General features: G+C 38.2%; 1 protein-coding gene across 1 annotated transcript in view; it reads right to left on the bottom strand.

Annotated features, from left to right (window-relative positions):
- CUX1 (cut like homeobox 1) overlaps window positions 1-27846 on the bottom strand; it is a 356919-nt gene that overhangs the window by 78696 nt on the left and 250377 nt on the right. Inside the window, 2 exon segments of the mRNA XM_030536988.1 lie at window positions 2602-2706; window positions 12844-12892. Coding sequence (XP_030392848.1) covers window positions 2602-2706; window positions 12844-12892 — 154 coding nt within the window.

The raw sequence follows: 27846 nt of genomic DNA, 5'->3' as shown, positions 1-27846 counted from the left end.
TTTCTGGCAATAGCCATTGATGGGTCCATCCTCCATGAACTTATCTAATTCTTTTTAGACTCCCTACTGTAGTTTTGGCTTTCACAGCATCTCCCCGGCAATGAGTTCCACAGGCTGTGTGAAGATGTACTTTCCTTTGTTTGTTTTAAACCTTCCACCTATTAATTTCTTTGGGAGACCCCTGGTTCTAGTGTTATCTAAAGGAGTAAAGAACACTTCCTTTTTCACTTTCTCTGCATTGTTCATGATCCTCATAGATGTATCAGAGCCCCCTTTAGTTGCCTTTTTTCCAAAAGCTCAGTAATCCCAATCTTTTTAAACTCTTCTCATATGGAAGCTGTTCCATATCCTTAATCATTTTTGCTTCCCTTCTCTGTATCTTTTTCATTTCTTATATATATATTTTTGAAATGGGGTGATCAGAACTGCCCATAGCATTCAATATTTGGGTGTACCATGGCACATCCCCATTATTGTGGCTTCCTAGCTGCCAACATCTCCTAAGACAGTAAGGCAGGAACTAGGAGGGAGATAGATAAGGGAAGAGGGAGATGAAACTATGTTTTATCTTTTTCACCTACTTTTTATGGGACCAGATAGGGCCTGGGTAAAGTAGACTTGCACCCCTGGCCCCACTCCACCTCTTTTCTCTCCACCCATTCAATCTCAACTTCTTCCCCAGCAAACAGACCATGTAGAGAGGTCAAGTATTGTGCTGTGGAAGCAGCTTCCATGCAGAATTGGAGCTCCCATGCAGAATTAGAGCAAATCCTTGTGCAGAAGAGATACTGCACATTCAGATCTAGGGAGCATAATCTAGCCCAGTACTAGGTGCTTATATAGCAATCTTCATTCAAAGATCACTAAGCACTTTTACAAACTTTAAGGACTAAATCTCACAATATGCTGAGGTAGGTAAGTACCCATTTTACTAATGGATGAAGTGGGTCACCCAGATGGCGAGCGACATGCCAAAGCTCATACCATGAGTCAGTGTTGAAAACCCAACTCATAAATGTTGACACCTAGTCTCTCTTGTTACAACAAATGACACTGCCAGATACTGGATACCCATATATTTTCCAGAATAGAAATAAACTAAATGCTTTTTCCATATCTTCCCAACACTTAGCTTGATTTCCAGTGTCTACATACTAGTGTCATATCTCACACAGAGAGGTAGAAATCTGAACAGCAGTTAACAATGCCCTCCTATTACAGTGAATTATACTTTTTATCTTGGGAAAAAACCTCTAATTTGCTTGCCTGAAACATCACAAATTGTGTAACTGTCTATTGCATATCTCTATTGAGACCAGAGCACAAATTTGAAATAAGATAGATAATAATCATTTTCATCCTGCAGTAGCTGTCATTAAATATGAATGAGGTGCAAAGTTAGTATTAAATACAAGAAAAACCTAATGCTAAAATAAGAAGGCTGGAATATAAACTGGGAAGAGACAGGTAATTCAAAGTTAAGGCTAATATTCTGACTTTTTATTTATGCTGTTAGGTCTTGATTCTGCTCTGGTTAACTTCAGTGAGAATATCACTGGGCACTTAAACAGTTTTTTAGGCTTTTTGGTACTGCACCAAAAAGTACTTTTAAGGCAACTATGGATTCTTCTGTCTGATATCGAGGAGTGAATGTATTTTCTTCATAATAAAAAGTAGCACATCAGGAATCATTTTTATTACATTAGTTGCAATCAGAGCCAATTTTCCATTTTTTAAGGTAACCACCACCTATTAGTCACCTTGTTAGGCTAAACTCAAAAGGAATTGTCCTTTCAAATATGATGGTTATTAATGCAGAAAAAGTCTGGGGAATGTAATACTCTGTGCCTGGAAGGTGGAACAGGAAAAGGGATAGTGTGAACAATCTCCAAAAACAAAACAAATACATCCACTGCATTTTAAAATACTTGGAGGAAGACCAAACCCCCCCAAAAGTCTATAAAAATAAGAAAGAGAACGCATTATATCAATTTGCTAACTTTTTTCCTATTTGCTTATGAACTAATTTTTCACAGTAGGAGGAGATATTTGGTGAAAAAGATACTACAGTCTAAAATACAAATTTTAAACTTTCTTCTAGAACCACATTCTAAGAACAATACGACACTGTAGGCAATGCTCTTGGCGGAATGAAGTCATGTGGCCTACCTACAGCCTCATGTCTCACTGTATACCCAACGCATGTGTTAATAACCTATTAATGCAAGCCCTGTCGTATGGCATTGTTCAATGTATTTTTCAGCTACCACAGCTTCTATCAACTCAAAAGAATCTTTGATAGCTGGACTCTGATCTGCCTGGACTCCCTGAGCAGTTGCAGAATGAGTGCTGCCCAGCTCATACTAGCATCCAAAGAGCAGATGGGATTTCCACTCCTGTCCCCTGTCTTTGACTGCCTCCAATCCCAATGTATAGTTTGTCCAACAAAAATGTAACCAACTTACAATTCCCAGGAACACCATTTTGTTTCAGTTAAAATATTATTCCAAACAGATATTTTTTTATAACTGTGAGCATAAATTGAAAGAGCTGGACTGGACAATGTCAGAAACCTGTAAGAGTAGGTAAATATTTTCTCACCACATCAGGTGCCTTCTGGATCTGTGTAGCAAGTTGGAGAGATTTGTTAGCTGATGAGAGCTGCTCCCTTAAGGTTTCTGCCTCTCTCTGAGCCACCTCTGCCCTCTGAAGGAAATGAAAAGGGATGAAAAGAGAAAGTACATTCAGTTTAACAACTGACAATTATTACAAGAACATTCATCAATTCATGCCTGACTGACTATAATTGATTTTCCTAAACACTGAACCTAATAAATGTTAGGAAAAATACATAGAATGTGATGGATTTTTATTTTAAACAGTACAAGGAAGAAATAATTGAGCGATTATGACAGTAATTTAACGCTAGGAGCAAAGAATCCCCTGCTGATACTAATACTGTGGCCCACTGAATTTCCCAGACTGAATAAATATAAGTGGAAATGGAGTCTTTTTATTCAATTTCTTTCTATTCTTCTACGCACCAAGCAGATTTTATTGCAGGATTCCTCATGGGAATAATTCTCACGGGCAAACACTGAATTAAAAGACATTCTGGCTAGTCTCCCTAAAATATACAAATGCTGTGGGTTATCTTTCTTCAGCAAATATTTGCCAAAAAGTGAATGGTGAAGTTTTGTCCTTTTCAGCTGTTCTATTTATGTAACAATGCTTAACCCCTCCAAATCCAACAAATTTGCATAGGTCAGATACCAGCTACTGACAATTTCAGCAATATCTGATAAGCTTTTGGGGGTGTTTGTACAGTGCCTAGCACAGTGGGGTCCTAATAGGGTGACCAGATGTCCTGATTTTATAGGGACAGTCCAGATTTTTGGATCTCTCCCTTATACAGCTCCTATTATCCCCCATCCCTTGTCCCAATTTTTCACATTTGCTGTCTGGTCACCCTAGGTCCTAACCATGATTGGGGCTCCCAAGCACTACTGCAATATAAATAATAATTTAAAAAAAGATTTAAAAAACATAGGTTTCAGGGGAAAGAATGTCCACATAGGAGTTTGGATGGGGAATGGTGGATCACAGGTGACTTCAGAGGGCACGTGGGAGAAAAAGTGCTTTCTATTACCTGTTCTCAGGTTCCCATTACGAAAAACAGCACAAAAATCTAATTATTTTTACAGCACACTCTGCTTTTGGCTTATTAGAAGTAAAAGTGATTCTTATCCACCCTGATTATCCCCTGCTCCATCTGGTTCCACCAATTAAAATATCACTCCTCTTCCAGTATAAAGCAACTACAATCATCGTTTAGGCCCACTGCTCAGAACACGTTGCTCCCTTTTCTGAATCCCTGAGCTGGTTCAGTCCTGCCTTCAGATGAAGCACACCATACCAACAATCACTCGAAAGGCTCTGTGCAATGCTGCCCCCTATCTACACTGTAAATCTTGTCTCTGTGATCCAACTTGTCTCCTTTACTATGCCAATGATCAGCTCCCTTTATTATCTTCTCCCACTCTCTCCTTCATGCTTTCTTCCATGCATCACTTTATACCTGGAACGATCTTCCTATTTCTGTGACACATACTCCCTCCCCTCTTCAATAAATCCCTCCTGCAAGGTCCACAAACTTTAACAAAAACAAAGCTTATATCCATTTTCTTTGTGTCATCTGTATTTTTTGTCTGATCATTGTCTGACTTTCAAATTGTAAGCGACACTGAACAGCAACTGCGTGTTAATTCAGATCTCATTGAGCATACTATCAGCAAATAAATATGTAATTTGTGATACTTTCTTGCAACATTTTGATGATTTTGCATAGGTTTCACAATAGCTGTTGAGAACAAACGTGGAGTTGTACAAGTTCTAATAACTAGCACGAGACACTTAATCAGCATACCGTATGTGTGATACATGAAAAGATACCCGAAGTAGTCTTTTTCCAGTAATACTATTCCTCACTAAAGGGAAACTAAACTGGCTTCCATAGATAGATAAATTTGGGAAGGAAAACTGGACTATCAAGTCTTACCAGGATAATTCATTTTCTCTCATTTACATTAGATGAATGTGAGAAAATATCAGAGGGGTAGCCATGTTAGTCTGTATCCACAAAAACAATGAAGAGTCCGATGGTACCTGAACGAGTAACGGATTTATTTAGGCATAAGCTTTCGTGGGTAAAAAATAGGTGTCAATACCAACAGAGGGAAAATTGCTTTTCTAGTGAGCCAGCCACTCCCAGTCCCTATTCAAGCCCAAATTAATGGTGTTAAGTTGGCAAATTAATTGTAGCTCTGCAGTTTCTCTTTGAAGTCTGTTTTTGAAGTTTTTTGTTGAAGGATGGCTATTTTTAAATCTGCTATTGAATGTCCAGGGAGATTGACGTGCTCTCCTACTGGCTTTTGTATGTTACCACTCCTGAGGTCTGATTTGTGTCCATTTATTATTTTATTATTTAATTTTTATTCATTTATTTATTCTTCTCTGCATAAAAGGGAATAAGGACTGGGAGTGGCTGGCTCACTACAAAAGCAATTTTCCTTCTGTTGGTATTGACACCTCCTCATCAATTATTGGGAGTGGCCCACATCCACTCTGACTGAATTGGCCTTGCCAACACTGGTTCTCCACTTGTAAGGTAACTCCCTTCGCTTCATCAGCCAGTATCTGAATGCCTGTATCTGTAATTTTCACTCCATGCATCTGAAGAAATAGTTTTTTTACCCCTGAAAGCTTATGCCTATATAAATCGGTTAGTCGTTAAAGTGCCATCAGACTCTTCATTGTTTTTGTGAGAAAATATTTATCTAATAATTTCTAAATAATTACTGCAAAACAGAACAAGTTACTACACTGTGTTGTTACTACATCTAGTGTTGTATAAGTAATATGTTTTGCACCCTTAAGCAATTCTGCTGATGGCTCCCATTCATAGCAGCATTGTTTTGAGAATCTATTCACTTTGCATGCTAATAAACCACAGAGGATATTTCTAATAGATGTTACAACTCCATATACTGTAAGCTGTCAGCTGCCCTTCCTTCCCGCATAGTTTCCCTAGCCAATTTAGCACATCTGTTGTAATCTTGTGACTAATATTAAACAAGATTTCATACTATCCATTGCTATGAAAGAAATCAACAAATTTCAGACAACTCTGATTGGAAAATATGGAAAAATATGTTTGTTTGTTTTAAGACTATATGCTTTTAAGCGTAATGACTGTGTATGCCTCAGCATTTGAAAAGCACTTAGTAAACTTCTGGATGCTCCTGCAATATAAATAATGAAATTACCATACAAAAAACTGTGGAAAAAGAATGTTAAGGTTGCAAAATCAAGCACTCAAAAGTTGGAAATGCCACAATAAGGCTTCCTGTGCAATCTTAGTTGACCTCCCCTTGTACATATGTATTATGATACAATCTTCAGTTGCATGATCACATGCTATTTTTTTCCCAAAAGGACCCAGGCCTGTATCAGTGCACAGAAGGCATGGTGCTCAACAACTAAGCAGCTATTGAATATTTTGTTTTATCCTTGTTGTTCTATTACTAGCCCTGTGACTTATTTACTGCTTATTATTCAAACTCTGCTCTGAATAGTTATTCATTTCCTCATAGGTTTTTCTATAGGAAAACTATAGTTTTTCATCATTATAGTATCTGAATGCTTCAAACAGTAATGTATTTTCACACATCCCCTGTAAGAGGAATGGGTATTATCCCAGTTTTATACCTGGACAGCTGAGGCACACAGAAATTAAAGTAAAAATTATTCATTAATTTTTGGTGCTCAATTTTGGACAACTAGAACCTGATTCTTCAGACTACTTTACATTCGATAGCACATCACAGGTTCAAAGCACACTGCCCATTGACTTCAGTTGCAGCAATGAGTACTCAACACTTCTGCAAATGAGACTTGAGGGTCTCAAGGTGGACACCAGGAAATGAGGAATACACCATTTGTGGCCATCTATGAGAAGTTTGGCTTAAATGATTTGCTCACCAGCACACTTCTCCTCTGGGAGAGGTTTGGATAAAATCCAATTCTCTAGGGCAGCATTTAACTGCCTTAACTACAAGACCATCCTTTCTCTTCCTGCAGTCCTCTACCTCATTCACTAGAAACCTTCCATCTTTTGCCACAAATGAAGCATGGGTCCTGTAGACAACAGCTTCAGTGGGGGAGAGGAATAGCTCAGTGGTTTGGGCATTGGCCTGCTAAACCCAGGGTTGAGAGTTCAATCCTTGAGGTGGCTATTTAGGGATGGGGGTTTAAAAAAACAAACCTGGGGTTTTGTCCTGCTTTGAGCAGGGGGTTGGACTAGATGACCTCCTGAGGTCCCTTCCAATCCTGATATTCTATGATTACACAACCCTGATTTCTCCAAAGAACACCTTCTATTTGGTCCTCTGAATAAGGTACTTGTCCTGTAGAAAAGGGGAATATGTCCCAGTTTTCTTGTCCATTCAGCCCCAGTCCTTCCCTGACTCCATTGCTAGCTTCCATTTCCAGTCTCCTGTCACAGTTTGCTCCATGTTTCCCCAATGCCAGCAGGGGGAACACTGAAAGCAAAGGAGAGTCTCTTTGCTATCAGTGCCAGAGCCCAGCACCAAAGCAGCCTATATCAACCACAAGCAGAAATTGCAAGGAAAGTCCTGCTCAGCCCCTGCACCCCCAAGTTGGAGAGTGCTCAGTATTGACAGAAGCATCAGAGAATTTAGTTGCCAAACTATAACAAGTCTCAACTGAGGATGTACAAACTGAGATTTCTCAGAGGCTTAAATAGACCAAACTTGGACATTCTTTTTTTTGCCACAGAAACAACAGACTACACAACCCTGATACAAAGGACACCTGCCTTTGCCAAGTTTCAGGTCCCTGCTCTAAAGTATGGAGGCACTAGAGCTTCTTAGCAAAACAGTTACAAGAATTTTAATGTGGGAAAAACATTTTCCTATATCTTTTCCTCACAAATGGCTGTGCAGTTTTTGCTGAAAGTTGGGGGGGGGGGGGAGAGGAAATCAGCCTGAGCTGATCTGCATCCATGGTAGTGTATTCTCTACAATCTTCTGCTAATTCTGGTGTGGATAATAGTCCTTTTGATCCACCCAGGATACCACACTGTCCATCCAACATCATCTTTCTCTGCCTTGTCTGCCTTTCCAGTGCCTGAAAACATGCACTGCCATTGAGTGCCTTAAAACGTGCCCTGAAAATCTAATCTTTCTTTCCATAAGATCTCTGAGTAGTGTTTGCTGACCAACAATTTTCTATTGGCTAGATTATATTTTCAGAATTCTTCTATAACATCATAATTTGAAGTACCGTAGTACTGGTTTACATTACAAATTTATGTGGTAGAACTATGTTGGCTCAGGATTTTCCACACCCCTTAGCAACTGACCTAACTCCTGGTATAGACAGCACTATGTCGACAGGAGGACTTTTCTGTTTCAGCACTACAAGTACAGAAAATCGCATCATTTCTTATTATCCAGTGTTTGAACATCCACGTTTCACAGCTATAATTTAACACAGACCAAATGTAAGTTTTTAAGAGTCAGAATTTAATCTTCAGCTTTATGTTTCTTCTCTTTATAATTTACACTCTGCACTTTACAAAGGTGACTATAATTATTTCTCTTTTACAGATGGTGAAATTGAGGCACAGGATCAAATTACTGGTGCAAACACTGCCAGACCGCATTAGATGGTGTAAACCAGTGGTACTCAACTTTATTACACGAGAGGGCCAGATAAACCTAAGCACAATCTTGTGTGATCCAAACAGATTCTACATCTTTTAATAAGATTTAAAGTCACCTGTACTGATTACCCTTTTAAGTTCAGCTTATTTTGTATGTATTTAGACAGACAATACTATACATAGAAACAACCTATTTACACATTCATGTAAACTAAAATTATGTAAACAAGATGATAAAACACTAATGAATTGGATGTTACTATACTGTGTTGAAGGAGGCCGCAGGCCTTATGAAATGCTCTGATAGGCTATGTTCAGACTGTGGGCTGTAAATTGGGCACCCTGGTGTAAACGATTTAATTTAGCTGCGGATCTAGCGACAGTGAGTTGAAGAGTCAGAAACAGAATCCAGATATTCTAATGTTAGCTGCATCAGCCTTGGTGCAGATGAAGGAATCATGCTGAGGTAACAATACTATCTTCATAGTTAATAAAAACAGGAACGCATCGTCATTGTTGTTGCTGCCATCAGTTGTGGAACTGAATTATTTTTGTCCAATACTCATCTTTTGAATATATGTTGTTAGTGATGTTAACTGAACAAGAAGAAATATCACTCCATATATTGGCCTGACATATGCATATTTCAGAGCAATTGTGCTTAGCTGGAAATATAAATCTAAACAATTTTCCAGCATGAAGCTAGAATGAGATTATACTTCAATTAAAAAAACCTGAAAACTATTTCTGCTAAAACAATTTCATTTTCCTTATGCCTTTGGGACAAAAGAAAATTGTTGGTTTTGTATATACTTGCTATAGCAGATGCAGTGGTTTTTACATTTTAGTATTCTTTTGTTTCAACAATTTTTAAATCATTAATTCTTCCTCTACTGATCTTAAAATTCAACAGAACAATTCATTAAACGCATAGCACAAATCCAGTCTAGATCCTTTAACAAACTGCTATGTAATTCAGCTGGCACTCTGAAAAGAACATTTCCTCTTTTCTTGTTCCACTATGACAGAACTTTCTATAATCAGAAATTATCTCTACCCTACAAAACACACAAATGCGTGAAGGACAAATTCAGGAACTGTATCAGCATCATGAGGAGAAACAAGGGGACCAATGAAAACACGCTGACCTTCCAAAGATACAACATAGCATAACATACTGTACAAAAAAAAAAAAATCAAAATTATATATTTCCAATGCATTCTGGAGGTGGAAAAGTCTCTTATATTCTCCTGTCTCTTGCTCCACAAGAAACACTGCAAACATGACATTTCTCAATCTGATCTTTTTTTTTGTTAATCATGTTAGATTCTTCAAGGCATTACACTGATATTATAATGTCAATGACAAACAACTGGCACTTCCTTAATTTAGGTGTTCCTTTCTCATTTCTACATGCGGAACACATTTTCAAACACCTTTAAAAAGGAAGAATAAATTGTACCAGTTCACAACACACTTTTAATTTTGTTTTTCTTAATTTGGATACCCAATATTTGGCCATATAGATCTGCATACATCGGTAATGTGAAACCACAGCCAGATAAACTCAACTGTGATCCACAGCAGCTTGGACATTAAAGATTCCACAGTCCCCAACTATGCTAAATTAATTTATTTGGCAAGTAAGGGCAGTTTGTTTTAATTATTTATTACCATACTTCACAGCATATCAGCAAATATGTGTAAAATGAAACCTCAATAAAATGAGATTCCTCACTACAGCTCTATTAATTAAATCCTTATGGAAATGCCAGGTAAAACATCTAGATTTTGTTCGTGAGAAACAGTGAGTTTGTGGATCAGCAAACTGAAAAGTAGCAAAGTTCTGCTGTATTCAGATATACTTCCACTCTGCTCCTTTATTGATACCAATTAAAGTATTCAGTAATAGAGCCTTAAGGATTAACAGAGAAGTAAAGAATGAGATACATGCTCATCTGACAGTTCTTTTGTTATCCTGCAACAGAAATGGCAGCATTTTACTACTAAGGCAATTGCAGTAGGTCTCAATAGAATCCTTCAGACTCAAACCAAGTGTTAAAATAAAGTTAAATGCTAATGAACGATTAAGTTGTTCCCCTTAACAGAACTCTCGATCCAGTAGCCAACTTTACTTACTGCTCCATCTTGTCTTTTTATACTGGTTTATCCCTCTCACTACTCTAATGCTTTGCTTCATTCTCCATTATCATTATCTTTCTGCTTCTTCAGCATTGTCCCTCCATTTCAGGTTTGTGGTATAAATCACCTTATCAAACTAACCCTATAAAACTTCATACTCTAACTTCAGAACCCTGTCTCTACACAATCTCCCTAGCAAGCCCTATTCCAGTCAGTATACCTCTCAAAAGGCTTGTCTTTACTGCAACAGGCAGCGTTAGTTAGTACGCTCGAGTTCCCATACTCCAGCTAGCCTAGCTTGAGTGCAGTGAGAGTGGCTGCTCTATAAAACATTCAAACTACATAACATGATTTGATTAGCAGGATGCTGTGAGAGGCTTAGCATCTGATGAGTTGTTGGAAACTCAAGCTGCTGGAAACTCACTCCATTATTAGCTCCAGCATCAGCAGCACTTGAGCTTCCACACACACCTTGGATGTGTGCCCTTAAAGCATTATTTAACTCGAGCTTAGAGATTTTTGTGTGTGCACAGGAGTTGGGCAAAACTCAACTTATACCTGGAGCTAATAATGCCATGAAGACAAGCCCTAATTCTATGACCATTGCCCTCTTTTTCAAGTATAACATATTCCTCTGACCTCAATGTACGAAGTGTGCTCTTGCCTTACCAGTTGTTTTTCTTTTCCCAAATTTTCCAATCACAAATCACTAACTTCAGTGTAATGCATTTATAAAGGGTCTACAATCCCTTCTGGGCACTGGGAGCACAACCAACAGCACACTCCCCCTACCCCTGAGAATGCCCACTGCATGAATAGAACTGATCAGAGGGCTGAAGAGAAAATATATGGGGACTGAGAAGTTGGAGGAAGTGAAAGAATCACAGAACAACTGCACAACTTTGTCTTCTTGAGATTTGAAGACAATACTATCTTCTGCTTCACAAATTCTAGAAGTTTTAACTTGCTGACTTTTCAGAGCACTTTTTCAGTGGGAGGGGAGAACCTGGCCCTAAGCAAATGAGAATGTACTCTTTGAATATCCTAAAGGTTAAATGAAGAGCGGATTCCCTTCCAACACCTGAGATCAGGGATCTGTGTTTCTTCTACAAAGTGAAATATATCATCAGTTGCAGTAGAGAAGGTAACAGCATTTCCCATTTGGCTCTAAAAGTTCTAGGTATGTTATCAAATAAAGCAAGGAAAGTACAGGGCTCTGAACTCAGGATTTGACAGCTAAGAGAAAAAGGAAATAATTTTCAAATATAAAATATTTATGTTTGAAAACAAAAATATATTTACTATTTTAAGCAGAAAAACTCTGTTAATGTTTTTAATACCAAGGCGTTGCTGTTCTTTGAATCTCTCTTCTAAACTACATTCCAGTTTTGACTATTCAAATATAAATATGTTCTTTGTATACAGCAGTAGTCACCCAAACTGTGAGGTGTGCCCCACTAGAGGGGTGTGGAGGAACATTTGGGGCAGGGGAACAGAGGGCACAGACAAGCCCCAATGAGGGGCAGGGAGGGAGCATCACCCAAGCAACTCTGTCCCCAGCCGCAGCTCTGCTCCGCTCCCCTGATCTGGCCCTGGCCCTGGCTCCAACTGAGGGAGACACCTTAGAGGAACTGGATTTTCAAAGGGCAAGTGCTTCGTAGTTCTAATAAACATTCCCATTATAATGTCTCTTACGTTGAGCACCCAAACATTGAGGCACACAAAATCACTAGTCACTTTTTGAAAATTTAAGCCTGAGAGTTTATCTATTGGTTTTCATCTATTTGATCAGGTTTGGAATGTCGTGATCAGTTGCTGCCCGTTATTTTTAACAAGAGCTGATTTGCCTAATATGGTGCATTATAGATTAATTGCTGTGACCAAACTGCTTCAATTCCCACAAGCAGTCAATAAGAACAGGAGAGAGATAAGGTGGGTGAGGTAATATCTTTTATTGGACCAACTTCTGTTGGGGCGAACAACAACAGAAGTTGGACCAATAAAAGATACTACCTTCCCCACCTTGTCTCTCTAATATCCTGGGACCAACACAGCTACAACAACACTGGAAAAACAATAGCGGTACAACTTGGATTAAGCTAGACACCATCTATGGGCATGTCCCTTGCTGTGGCAAACATCTGAGGCATTTAAAAAACAAAATGAGTTTAAAAAACTAAAAATGTTTGCTTGTAAATAGCATCCATTACAATATATATTACTATCCATTGCTATATATATTACTATACTGCATAAATAGACCCCTTACAGAGTTTCCCTCACTATATTTGCAGCTTGCACAGCCATACAAAGTAATAAGCTTGGACTGCTAAACATGGACAGGACACGAGAACAGTCATGAGACCACGACAGAAGGGAACATTCCCCAAGATAAAAATCAAAATCAATGCAAGTTATTAAAATTTGATGAGTAAAACTTGTTTTAAAATCCTACCTGATTTGCTCTTTCGAGATCCGTCATGATCATCTCAATTTCATCAGCCCTGGGAAAACAAAAAAGCATAAGCACTGTTACTATATGAGAAGAAGAGCCTCTAGGTTGTGTGTTTTCAGTCTATTGTGCAATTTTTAACATTCATGTAGAAAAATACCAGACTGAAATATTTTAAAAGGACACAGTTAAGTCTGAAAGACCAAGCTTTTGACCTATTAGCTCTATTTTGGATTTCACTCGCGCATACAGGTATGTACTTACCTCTTACCCACTATGTATGTAAGACTGTGAAAAAGAATTATGCATCAATTTGCTGCTTTAGGGTCACTACCATTATACATTTTATCTAAAAATACTTGGCTTGCAAACTTTAAGAAGTAAAACAAAACAATTTTACAGTACTTAGAATCGATTACTCAAAAGTTTAGATTTTTGGCCTCTGAATCATGAAAAAATTAAATACTGAAAAAAAGATTAAGGTTGAAAGTGTTTCAGTTCTGCTAGGGTATCTAAATATCATAACATTCTCCAAACATCTGGCCATTTTACATTCTGTACTGGAAGAAGTGCTGCAATACTTGGGCAAAGTGAAGGAAGTAAATAGCAAAGTTTCAAATTTACATCTGAATTTCCCAACTTTATGTTTGACCATATTTTAACATTTATGGCAATTTTCCTCTTTTTAACATTCATTACATTTAAAATTTTCAAAAAATGACATCCAGGAAGTTTAAAAAAATCTAAATATAGATTTAAAGTATCAGACAGTATTGTTAGTTTAGAGTCAGGCCTGTAATACATTTTACAAAAATTGATAAGACTGTTGAAGGGTTACAGAAATGTAAGTAGTTAAGGAAAAGCAGTTCAATCAAACAATTCATAGCTGGCTGGCTACCTTAGACAACTAGCTCTACACATGCAAACTCTTGCCCCTGCATGGAGCCCCACTGATTTCCATGGGACTCTGCCAACTTGGATGCAGTTGCAGGATCAGAGAGTCCTACAGCCTGAAGATAAAAGTGGTCTCTATTTTATGCAAACATCCTTTTGGGGGGGGGAGGAGAGGGGGGCAAGCCTGATAGCAGGACATCATCAGTGAAGGCTTTTAGAGTCTGGGATTTCCTCCTTCTGCCGATGCAAAACAGTCTGAATTTGTTTTCCTGTTGGGCATGCAATAAAGCCCATTTATTTGCTTGGGTCTGTGCTAGGACAGGGTAGGATGACCAGACAGCAAATGTGAAAAATTGGGACAGGGTAGGAAGGTAAAAGGAACCTATATAAGAAAAAGACCCAAAAATCAGGACTGTCCCTATAAAATTGGGACATCTGGTCATCCTAGGAGAGAGGTGCAATAATGCAATTGTTTTAAACTGTATCCCTTATTTCTAATATTTACAGGAGCTCCAAGGATTGCCTGCTGAGGTCTCCATTGGATAATATGGAAAACAGACTAACATGTGTTTCGCAGTGCAATCTTTTCTCTTTTGGCAGGAGCTGATGAACTGTTATACTGGGAAGAAGACATGCACAAGATGTTCTGAATTGCTAATACGCATTATTTACTGGACTATATATTTTCCCTTGGGACAAACATAGTTCCAAGTGTTTAGGTCCCAATGACATGATGAACTTGGAGAGGTTATATGAGCCTGTGATTACTTTTATATGGCAGTTTTGAAATATAAATCTCTTTTTTTAGCATCAGGCCTGAAAAGTCTGTTCCCACTGCTAAACCACACATTAAAATGAAACTACTTTTAGAAAGGGATTTTCATATGGAAAACAGTCTCTCTTAACAGGATAAGTACCAGAACATTCAAATGATCAAATCAGGCATCTCCAGTGATGTGTCATATGGAAGAAGTCAAGCTAAAGCACTGAAGAAACTGTTGTTTTATCTCACTTTAGAAAAAAAAAACTTTACAGCTCTTAAAAGAAAACTGAAGTGTAATAAAAGAAATATTTTGTTGTTATTATTATTATTATTATTGTCATTCACTGCAAGCCAACAAGATTTCTGGCTCCAAACATAAGAAGACAACGACAGTCCCTGCCTACAAGAATACAATCTAATATAGACAGACATAAACAGTTCTGACACATACAGAGCATGAAATGCCAGTATGAGTCGGAGGTGGCGTAAAAGTCCAGCACCGGTCATTTCTTAAAGACTTTGCTGAAGAAATGTATTCTGAGGAGGAATTTTAAGGAGGAGGGAAAGGTTGTCTGGTACCGGAGAACAGGGAGTATATTCCAAACATAAGGAACATTGTGAGACGGGAATACAAAACAGGGAGGCAGGAGAGAGGCTTGGGACAAGAAATGGGAGAGGAAATAGAAAAAGGGAAAGCAGAGATCTAAGCTGGAGCTGAATGCAGTGCCTGACAGGTGAAGACAAGGTGCTTGAACTTTTTTAGGACAATCACTATCTAATTACAAAGAAGTATAAATCCCAGTATTTTAAAGCAATAGCATATTTGGGACAGAATTTAAGAGACCTACCATAGCACTGCTGGGGACACTCATGTACAAGAGGCTAAACAAGGTTGGAGGACTCTAAAAATAGTGATTCAAGTTCTACCCTCAGATATACAATCTCATTGATTACAGTGGGAAGTGTACACCTGTATCTAAGGGCAACTTTTTCCTTATATTCAGCTATATACCACCTGACTAATTTTGGGGTGTACTTCTTTCTTCTTTTCACACAGGTATTTGTCCTACCTTGTTTTTCTACCTCATAATACTTCTGTATACATCTAATAAAAAGATGCAAACTCCCTAAGAACTTCAAAATAAACATCTCTGGTGCAGCAATCTGAACACTCAGTGAGGCTGTGCTGTAACCATAAATATTATCTTTCAGTACAGTAATGAATTAAATCACTGTATGCTCTTTCGAAGAGCAAGTGTCAACAGCATTTAGAAGAATCTTCAAAAGGATTCATTCTTTTCATTTTAAAAGCTCAACTACCACATCAATAGCTGGCACTCCGACAGTCTAAAATCACTTATGTCTTAAAGTCTCCAATAGCTATGTACATTGTTTGCTCAGCAAAAGTATTTATTAATAAAAAAAAGCAAGTTCTCACTTTTTTATGTGCTTATAAAAACAAGTTCTCATTTATTTATTACTTACAAAGCACTGTGTAATGTTTAGCCTTCGAGGCAATGGATGGTTCCATTTTGGTCTAGAAAACACAGCTCACTGAATCAGAACCACAAAGGTCATTCCAGTGTACTCTCTGTATGGGCTAGTTTCTGCAACGTTTACTCACTTTGAGTAAACTCTTTCAACAGTTCCATTTATTGAAATGGAACTATTCAACAAGCACCGTACTACACAAGCAACCTAACGGGGGGGAGGAGGCGGCGCGGAATCGGGTCCTATGGGTTTTAAACTTAAAATCTAATAAGAAACTTAAAAGAATATGATCAGGTTTAAATAACCATAAAAACTATGAATTGATTATAATCCTGGATCTGGAAATGGCTTCAAACAACAGCTCTAAGAGAGGCGTGAACTGCCCTATTTATCTCAATGGGCTCTGAGAAAGACAATTTAATGTCAACATTATTAGTTATTACACTGCTGACCATTTTAGAAGAAATATCCAACTCATGTGTGATCCTGGGACAAACAACTGCCTCACTCACCCTTCTACTGTCCCTAAATCTAGAGTGCACTGAAAATGAAAATGTGGGATCAGAATAAAATCAATTTCATTTTAATTGACATTAAAAGGCAGGGATTACTGCTTTATTCATTGTTGTATTGAGTCAATTTTTTTTTTTAATTTAAAGGAAGCTGCCACTGATTTCCACATGGCTTCACCAGAGTGACATATAATGTAGAGACCTACCACAGTATTCAAGGTGTTGGAGAACCATGGATTTATATAGAGGCAATATGATATTTTCTAACTTATTACCTTGCCCTTTCTTAATGATTCCCAACATTTTATTACGACGAGCCACGAAGGATTGTGGCGGCAGATGGAGCATCAGCCAAAATGCTGCCGACAAGCGGTGTCATCCAGAGGCATCGTCCGCTGGCCAGTACGTGGGTGCACCACATTGGGGACCCCTGTTGTATTTGTTTTCTTGGCTGCTGCTGCACACTGAGTGGATGTTTTCAGAGAATTATCCACAATGACTCCAAGATCTCTTTCTTGACTGGTAACAGCTAACTTAGACCCCATCATTTTATATGTATAGTTGGGATTATGTTTTCCAGCGTGCATTACTTTGCATTTATCAACACTGAATTTCATTTGCCATGTTGTTGCCCAGTCACCCAGTTTTGAGAGCTCTTCACAGTCTGCCTGAGACTTAACTATCTTGAGTAGTTTTGTATCATCTGCAAATTTTGCCACCTCACTGTTTACCCCCTTTCCCAGATCATTTATGAATACGTTGAATAGGACTGGGACCCCACTACAGACCCCTGGGGGCCACCACCATTTACCTCTCTCCTTTATGAAAACTGACCATTGTTTCCTATTTCTTAACCAGTTACTAATCCAAGAGAGGACCTACCTTCTTATTCCATGACAATTTACTTTGCTTAAGAGCCTTTGGTGAGGGATCTTGTCAAAGGATTTCTGAAAAATCTAATCTAATCTAACTATATCCACTAGATCGCCCTTGTTCACATGCTTGTTGAACCCCTTAAAGAATTCTAGTAGATTTCTGAGGCATGATTTCCCTTTACAAAAACCATGTTGACTTTTCTCCAACAAATTATATTCATCTAGGTGTCTCACAACTCGTGGGCCCACTACAGAGAGGGGTAAAAGATAGAGCAGCCCCAATTGCCTCAACTTCTTCACTAACAAGTCCAGGTAAGGACTCCATATCACTTGGAAGGAGGATGGGTTGTGAAAGCCACAGGGACAAAAGCACCTTGAATAACTCCAGTACTGTAAAATAGGCAACCTCTCTAAGCATTTGCCCACTAAGAGTATCTGGAAGTTATCCCACAAGGATATGGGTGACTGGAGTCCCTATCTAAATGACTGTAGAACACCCCTGCTAAGTTGTGCATTTGATCTAGAAGCTGAGCCAATAGACTGAACTCCTGGTAGCTGCTCTACAGATTTCAAGAATAAGTACTCTCTAAACAAGTTATGCACATCGAATGTGAACTAACCTGAGAGGGAATGGGTAGTTTATTCAAAGAGCAGGACATTTTAATCCAATCTATAACCCATTTGGACACACTCTTAGAGGACGCAGACTTAGATTTATAATAGACCATGAAAAGCTGAGGTGATTGCAGAAAGACTTTGTCCTGGAAAGGTAAAATGAAAAAGACATAGCCCTAAGAATATCTAGTGTGTGGAGTATGGACTCTTCAACAGAGTAATGAGTCTTAGGAAGAAATACCAGTAGGTGAATACATTGGTTTATAGGAAAATCAAGCAATTTTCGATAGAAATTTCAGGTGCGATGTGAGAGTTACTTGGTCCTTATGAAATACTGTATAAGGCTGTTCAACCATTAAAGCTTGATTTTTGTTCCCTCTACAAGTCAAGATGATGGGGACTAAAACAACCATTTTATCAGAAAGGTGATGCATAGGCTCAGAGGGAGAGTCTTTTAAAGCAGCAAGTATCCCGTTCAAGTCCCAAGTAGGGAATGGCTCCCTCATTGGTCGAAACATCTTAATAGGGTTTTTAGAAAATTAAGAAACAGTGGAATGGGGGAAAAAATGGACAATTGTCAACGGGTGCTAAATGGACTCCAACAAAGCTAACCAAAAGCAACACATTCTAAAGACAATAACTAGCCCAAAACAGAAGCAACCAAGAGTTTAACAAGATTCTGAAAAGGTACAAAGGGAAGAGTTTTCTCTTTGATGCATTTTTTTGGTGGAAGCTTTCCTGCTTTGAATCAAAACTGCTTGCAGAGATGCTGGCAGGGATCTGTTCACAGAATAAAGTCAGCAAGATTCTATGCTGTTAATGCACTGACTCTGAGTCTGGGGGCAGCATCAGGCCTTGGCTCTGTCAGATGATGTCAAGTAGGTTCAAAAAGAAGAAGAGGGTGACTGATCAGCTGCTGCATTAGATGGGAATACCAGAACTGACATGCCCAGGCTGCAGCTATCAATATCACCTGAGTTTTGTCCCTTCATTAGAACCCTTGGAATTAAGGAACTAAAGGAGGGTTGTGGAGGAGACAAACCATATTATTTTAGCAGCGAAGTAGAAATGTGTCTCCAGGCTTAGTCCTGCCCAGGAGCAGTCCCATGAGCAGTGAGAAGGAAAGGAGTGGCAGCTGGGGCTGTTCTGCCTTTTATATCCTCACTGTAAGGGATGCGAGAATGTACAGGGTACATGCACAACCCCACCAGACACTAATGGTTAAAAGATTCCAGGTTCTCTCACACACACTGGGATCTGCATGGACAAATGTTCAAAGAAAAACTCAAGTGTTAAATGACTGCTCAGCAATGCACCACAATTCACCTCTCATTTACATAACCATCACATTAAAGCTATATAGCATTAATCATTAAAACAGACCTCAGTCAATAAATCTACAGTTTCCAACTATAAATTGAGAGGGTTTCTCACAACTCCTTTCTTCCATCTTTCGCTGATTTAATAATGTTGCAGAATTTAAATACCGGCAACCTTCCTTCTCCCTCATTTAAACACAAAGCATATCAAAATTATGGAATTACTCTTGGTTTGGCCTTGAGCAGCTCAATACAGTGTCAAAGCAACAGCATGTAAAAAGCAACTAAAATGCAAGTCATATTCAAGCATGTGGGCCACGGAGCTATCAAAGACTGCCTGCAACTGTCATTCAAGGCTCAGTCATCTTCATACAGGAAAAATGAAACATCTGTGCCCCAGAAAATTAAGTTATGTATTGCATAATTCATTTGGTGTCTGCCATTGGAGCCATTTTATTGTTCCAGTGATAAACATGTTTGATTATTTTTGTTTTCCATTGCCTTAGTGGTCTTCCTGTTTATCTAACCATCCCACAACACAACAATGTAGATAGCAATTATACAAAACAGGGTTACAGTCTGCTTGTAAGATGTGGGAAATCATCCGTCTTGTTAAACACATTAAGATGGCACCAGTATTAAATATTATATTCAATGTAATTTTATTTAGTTTGAATCTTTTGGGTCCATTCTATAGTTATATTTGACGGTACTGTCATTACTTCCTAAGCATACAAGCATCAACAATTGACCACCTTTTTATCCTCCGGTTGCCTCCCCCACATCTGATTTAAGTACTTCAATATCTCCTAGATTAACTCCTCTCCTTGTCATCTCACCTCTGCTTTGAAACCCATTACTTACTCCTTTACAAGAAGTTTCCATTCCCCCTTGGTAACCTGAGCTATTCTCTCCCTCACACCCCATTAACAGGATATACATGTTCAGTATGTACATATGCACAATAGGAGTACCTTATGACTATCCTGTACAGTCACTGAAGAGTTTCTTGCAGAACAGCGTGCTATGACCAGCCAGAGTGCCAGACAAAAAGCATATTTTTCCCATGAGTTAGGGAGCTGAGAAACTGTTCTCTTTGTAAAAAACAATGAAGGTTTCTTTTTTTAATTGCAGTACTGGGTTTTTAGATAGCACAATCTTTTTAAATGTCATATACAATAGGTACTTAAACTGTAAGCAAATTCCCATCACTGATATGGATCTTGCTTCAGGATCATAGAGATAGAAAGGGTTTATCAGATTGAGATCATCCATCCTGTAAATATAGGATACAGTTTTCCAATAGGATGACATATCTGGTTACACTGATACCATATTGTATTGACTAAGGGGGTTTACCAAGTAATTGTCCAAGATAACCTTGGCTTTATTATGTTCGAAACACCTTCTTAGATAACGGTGACATAAACCAATTTATTTTGGGACGTCACATTTCCTGACTGCCTGTTTGATTTTCTTTTTAAATATGTATTTTGGTTAAAAAGTACAGTGACACAGAAATGCCAATAAAACTCATTGAAGAAACCTTTTGTGCTAAGGGATTCCTTTGAAAACAAACTATTTAAAATTCAATATCCTAGCTACCACCTGAGCTGGAACAAGGGCTGTACCGGGGAAAGGATTGTGCCCAGACTAGGAGGCATCCAGTCTGTGAAAGAAACTTATGAAAACATCTCTGAGGGTGAGATTTTGTCTGTACTCAGTCGTATTACTGTATTAGTCTTAGATTTGCGTGTTTTATTTTATTTGACTCGGTAATTCACTTTGTTCTGTCTGTTACTACTTGGAACCACTTAAATCCTACTTTCTGTATTTAATAAAATCTTTTAACTTATTAATTAAAAAAAATAAAGCATACCAAAAAAACAAAAAAGGATGAATCAAATGTAGTAATTCATAAATATTTACAGATAAGGCAGTTTACAAGTGTTGAAGGGAAGGTTTAAAGACTTACCCAGTCTGCAGGACTTTGCACTGTTAAAAGTTTAACTTTGCACACATCAAAAACGACATTCTACTTAATATCTTTTCCAGTTCAAAACATGAGTTAAATCAGTTTCAGGTTCCACACCTATCATTTCCCAATTTCTAACTGTTTGTCATCCCCAGGTTCCAGTAAGAAATGCAAAAATGTTGTCAAATGCACAAAATACACAAATTGAAAGAATTAAGAAAAAATAACTTTCTCCAATATTTCAGCAAAAGCAGCAAAGAGTCCTGTGGCACCTTATAGACTAACAGACGTTTTGGAGCATGAGCTTTCGTGGGTGAATATCCATGTGCCATGCATCTGATGAAGTGGGTATTCACCCATGAAAGCTCATGCTCCAAAACGTCTGTTAGTCTATAAGGTGCCACAGGACTCTTTCCTGCTTTTATAGATCCAGACTAACATGGCTACCCCTCTGATACTCCAATATTTCAGTTACAGTAATTTTAACTATTCCTTGTAACAATAGTAGGTAAAAATATCCAGGTGGAAATGTGTTTTGTGAAGAACGATCTTTCAAAAAACAATTATGTTAGACAGTATTTGATTAAAAACATGAACCATATTTTAAAAAAATAAAGTAGCTATGTTCCCAGAAGTTAGCAGTCTTATTGTAATGATCACATTTCTATAAATTGATTTTATTTGTCAGCTGCTCTAGATGTCAGTTCATTTACTACAACTTCCTGCTTAGAAATTACATCACTCTTGAAAACTTTACAAAAATTGTCTTTTGCTTGGTCAATATAGACTTAACTGAGCAAATATTTTGCTGACTCAGGGTCAAGGGTCAAAGTACCTTGCTGGATTGAGTGCTATGTCTTTAATATACAGTGACAAATTACAAAACTCCCATTGCCTCTAATGGGGCCAGGATTTCCCCTACGATGTTGTGATCTTGTATGGTGTTCAAAACTTTTTGGCAGAACACAGTGAATCCTATTTAAATGGTAACTTATGTGCTGATATCTCTATATCCAGCCTTTGGTATTTTGCACAGAGGTAATAACTTTATCATCCATAAGTATAAGAATAAATGTGTTCATTTTGTGCTCCAGATGGACAAATGTGAAATTGATCTTCTGTGGAATTCCAACACACTGCCTGAAGTAAGACCTAGAACAGCTGAAATGATGTGTTTACTTTTGCTTTAAAAATATACAAAGCATAAAAATATCCATTGATGGTGACAAGCTTTAACTGATTCTGTAATTTTAGCAAGTTATTTTATCACTTTTTCTTCAAAGTAATAAAAATAACAATGGAGGATTTTGGTTTTGGGAAACACAGTGCTTAGAATAATTTTACTTATTTTTATTGAGTCAAATCCAAATCCAAAATAAGTGACATTAATTGGAAATGTTAAATACCATTCCTTTTACTGTAACACCAACAACATGTAAAGGCCAAGAAGTAATAGTTATAAAATCTTTGATACTTAGTAGATAAGCAACAGTTGTTACAAATTAAGGCTGTGATCTTATTCACATACGTAACTTTGCACACTGTGAATCGTCACATTAAAGACATTGGGACTCCTTGCAGGACATAAGGCTAAGCACATATATAAATACGCAGAATCAGGGCCTAAGATACTCTAGGCAGCACAACGTCAACCTTCTCAAATATAATCATCTCAGTATGAAATCTCTCTCCTCCTCAGGACTGGTCCACACTGAAAAGTGATATCGGCATAGCTACATATCTCAGGTGTGTGAAAATCCCCTCACACCCCCAAGCAATATAGGTAAGATGTAGACTGTACCTAGACAACAGAATTCTTCCATCAACCTAGCTACTGCCTCTTGGGAGGTGAGTTACCTACAGTGATGGGAAAACCCTTCTGTTGCTGTAATAAGTGTCTACACTGAAGCACTATAGCAGCACAGTTGCACATAGTCTTAATTAAATGAATGGCAGTGTCTGACATTTCTATGTATTTTGTTTTCTTTAATATAAAAATAACTTTAGAAAAAACAGAAAACTACACATGATTTTTTACTATAGCAACAGAGCAGATTAAAAATCTACCTTTAGAAACTGATTTTCAGTGATACTGAGCACCAGCATCTCCCATTAGCAGCAAAGGTGTTGTGGGGGCTCAGCATTTCTGAAAATCAAGCTCCTTGTAACTTCATTAATTCTCTATACTCTTTATTCTGCATCTTCGTTCTTTAAGAAAATGACAACATGTGTTTTTCTTCCACTAAGATCAAATCATAATCAGTGAAAATGGGTGCCCAGTGTAACAATACAACAAAGCAATCTTATATAGATGTGTCACTCTAAATATGTGCTCATGCCATGGTTTACCAATGTAGTGATGACAGACCATCAATGCCTACCTTGTGGTGAATGGTACTTTTCCAGAGGCTTATGCACATATTCAAGTAACCACAAAAATTAAAGAAAAAACACCGCACTTTTACCAAAATTCTCTGAACAAACTTGTTCTCCAAATTGTTGTCAGGCTTATTCTGGCAGTCACATGGCTTAGCCCACCCAGCCTCACTTTGGGTAATTCATACTGTAGGGTACTGTAGAATATGGAATATACTGCCTGAATGACTTATTTGCATGAAGCAAGATAAAAATAACCAATAGTTTGCAATCTGGATAGTTTTTCTCAAGTATGTTGCTTATATAGCTTTCCAGACAGACTCACTAACAGGTACTCAGAAACTATGGTGACAAAGGAAGGGAAGAAAAGAGATTGAGTTTGGATTTTTTCCTCTTTTACTGACCAATGCATTATACTGATGCTTATACTTTTTCCTCCAGACTAGGAGACACACCTGCAATTTTCCCCCCCATTTTTATATGCTTGTCACTGTTCAGTGATAGTATTCATACAGCAATGCAACTCATCTGTTTTTCAAAAAAAAATGTATATCAAATAAATAAAAGCATGTAATAAATAACAAACGTAAAAAATGTAACACAAAACCATAAAAAAGGCAAATATAAGCTCAGCAGCAATGTAAAACACAGTTGCATGAGTGAGCTGCATTTGGAGAATACTTCAAACACTCTTGGCTCTGGTGGACTGTTTGCGTTGTAGAGGTAAAATGCTTGTTCCCTGCTGGAAGGATAATGGATGCTCAAGCAAGTGCTTCCTAGTGGCTGACTAACAAAGTAATATTGGCACTGGTCTCAGAGAAGATGGTTGGGTGCCCTCCCAGCTAACAGATGGGCACAGCAAAATCACAAAGACTGAACACTTGACTTTTTTTGTTGTTGTACTGTTGAGTGTTTTATCTGTGTAATGTGTTGCTCACGTCTGTGCTGGATACTTACTTAGGCCTGTTGCTTTATTTGTATTATTTTGTTCACTAAATTGTTAAAACACCCAGAAGATCTGGAGCATGTTGAGCTCAGAAATTCAAATAATTATCTACATAACAATATAACTAGGGTTGCCTGTATGTCTATCTCCCCTTCCAAATCTTACTCTCTTCTTAAGGGAAATAGAATTTTATGTCAAATTATAATTGTACTGCACTGCTGTTTGGGGGAGGGGGTGTTCAGGCTATGGACAATATAAATCACACTGAATGGGAGAGAAAGCGAGAGAGAAGGGGACAATGACCAGGAAAAAGAAAATAAACTGAGCAGAGAAAAGGAGGCCAAAAGAGAAGGAGATGAAGAGGAAGCACAAAGAAGAAGAAACGTAGCTATCACAATCTCAGCAACTCACAACAGCTACCAGCTTATTATTATTAGAGAAGATTCATTTGATGTAGAGAGGAACCTGGTGGCCCTTGAATGAAAAGACTGAGGACCCATAAAACCACTTGGATTTGCCTCAGACAGAGGCTGAGCACAAGAAAAGAGAGCTCAATATATGGCTAGTCTTAGGAGTTCTTTTCTCCAACCCTTAGACTTGCATGGGTCAAATCCTCACCTATTATAAATCAGCATAGCTCCATTGAATTCTTTACAGAAGCCAGTTTATACCAGCTGAGGTGTGATGCTGTACCCCATAATGCTTTAGGGGAAGATATAACTGGAATATGTTTTGTGCTACATATGCCATGTAATATATCTATGTAAAGGTTATGATCTACTGGTTATGTTCATCCTAGTTGTATGCAGGCATGATTTGTGTGTTCAAAGTTGTGAACATCGGCTGTATAATTGCTTGATTTCTAAGTAGCCTTAGTTAGCACATTTGGTCACTTCTTGGGAAAGGAATGTGCAAATTAAATGCTCAATCAGGAAGCACTTAACAGACTAAAGAGCTTGGAAGACTCCAATCCACATAACAAGTCTACATGAGGACGTTCAAGGTAGCATGTGGGTAATGGCTGCCACCTGCAAGTCCTGAGTCATGCATGGGCATATGACTTGTCCATGTGATTCCAAATCTCCATTTTGTGACTGGATTCTACACAGGGTGAGGAGGGGGTCTCCACCCACAAGAGAAAGTCTATTTAAACTCCTGGGAGATCCCTCCATTTTGTCTTCAGCTGGCTAAAGAAGGAACCTCTCCAGCCCCCAGGATACTCGAAGGAAACTAGAAAAAAGGACAGTAACTACAGGGTGTGAGAGTGATTGCTGGACCCAGGTTAAAAGGAGATTAGTCTGTAAAAGGGAGCATTCTGGAACTGGTGAGGAACTTATCTGTATTTAGTTTGATTAGACATAGATTTGCGCATTTTATTTTATTTTGCTTAGTGACTTTGTTCTGTTACTACTTAGAACCACTTAAATCCTACTTTCTGTATTTAATAAAATCACTTTTTACTTATTACCTAACTCAGAGTATGTATTAATACTTGGGGGAGCAAACAACTGTGCATGTCTCCCTATCAGTGTTATAGATGGCGAACAATTTATGAGTTTACCCTGCATAATCTTTATACAGGGTAAAACGAATTTATTTGGGTTTAGACCCCATTGGGAGTTGGGTGTCTGAGTGCTAAAGACAAGCACACTTCTGTTAGCTGCTTTCAGGTAAACCTGCAGCTTTGGGGCAGGTAATTCAGACCCTGGGTCTGTGCTGGAGCAGATGGGAGTGTCTGGCTCAGCAAGACAGGGTGCTGGAGTCCTGAGCTGGCAGGGAAAACAGGAGCAAAGGTAATCTTGGCACATCAGTTGACAGCTCACAGGGGGTTTCTCTGATCCAACCCGTCACATGAGGATCTAGCTAACATGAGTTTAGCTTCTGGTTCTTAAAAAAACCCCCGAACAACAAAAAAACTACACTGACAATATTATAGCAGTGAATTCATGTAACCAAGAAGAGTCAACACTTTTCCTCCTAAAGTTTCCAGACATCAGAGGATTATATGAGAGTCACAGGTATGACATATATAATGGCTGTATATATGAAAACTATTTATTCCAAACTAATCCTCCCTTACAGGCAACACTAGGTCCTAGCGCAAACTCTCCCTGTGGTGACAGTGCTATTTTTTCCAATTTAACCTTTTCCATTTTTATTTTCAGGAACATATTTCAGATTCTCTGGCTCCCTTTCCACAGTTGTTTAACCTTTAAAATATTCTAACCGCAAAATAGCTCTAGGCTGAACTGTAGAATGCTGTTGTAAACTGCAATATGGAACCTTTTGGTTACTTTGTTGTACCAGTTAATACAAATAGGTTCAGCACTCCACTGAACTGGAGAACCATTTGTAAATTGTATTCTATCCTGTGATAACTTTGCAAAAGTTCCTACTACGTCAAAATGATAAGGTGATGTCAGAATCTTTTTCAATGAATGCAGATTACATTTTCTAAATGTAAAAACTCCTACAGGAAGAGAAGGGAAATGGGATGATACAGATTTGTTTAAGGATTTTTTTTCCCCTCACTTGAAACACTTGAAATGTGTGTTCTGACTTTAGTAACAATTAAGTCTTACGGCCAGAAACCAGGTATTTGGATTATTAACAGGCAAATGAGGATCCACATGTGCAGTCCTGTGTGTCCAGGCCAACCACCATTCACTGGATGAGATTCTATCTGTGTATGCAGGAGGGTCTGCCTATGCAGAATCAACTACAGGATTGGGTCCAAGGTTGTTTCTTGAGAGGGAGACTGTCTTGATTTATGTCTTGCACATTGCCTAGGACATAAACATGTTTAAAAGAGTCATCTTAATATTAACAATATTAAGAACAGTAATTAGGATTTCTTATGTTGCTTGAAGGTGAAGGTATGGTAGCTTCAAGCATCATAAAAGTAGTAAAATGAGGGATTTCCTCAACCTAGAGTGCAACACTATTCTATAATGGCTCAACTAAACACTTATCTATAGGATGTACCAGCATGGGGACATACTGATAGCAAGTTAAAAGGCCATTTGCAAGAATGGATCCAGTGCTCTTCTTGTAAAGGAATTAATGCAATGAAACATGATTCCAACTACAGTATATCCTGTCTTTCCTCTTTGGACTTTCCCCATGCTAAGCTCCTTTTATGGGACTAAGTAGTAAATCAGTAATTAAGCCATCCCTTCTTTGCTTTTGAAGTGTTATACAAACAGAGATGAGGCAGCCAGACTTGCTGACCTCTTTAAC

The sequence above is a fragment of the Gopherus evgoodei genome, chromosome 17, assembly GCF_007399415.2.
Source record: "Gopherus evgoodei ecotype Sinaloan lineage chromosome 17, rGopEvg1_v1.p, whole genome shotgun sequence".
In the NCBI taxonomy this organism is placed as follows: Eukaryota; Metazoa; Chordata; order Testudines; family Testudinidae; genus Gopherus; species Gopherus evgoodei.
This window is presented reverse-complemented; position numbering and strand designations above follow the sequence as displayed.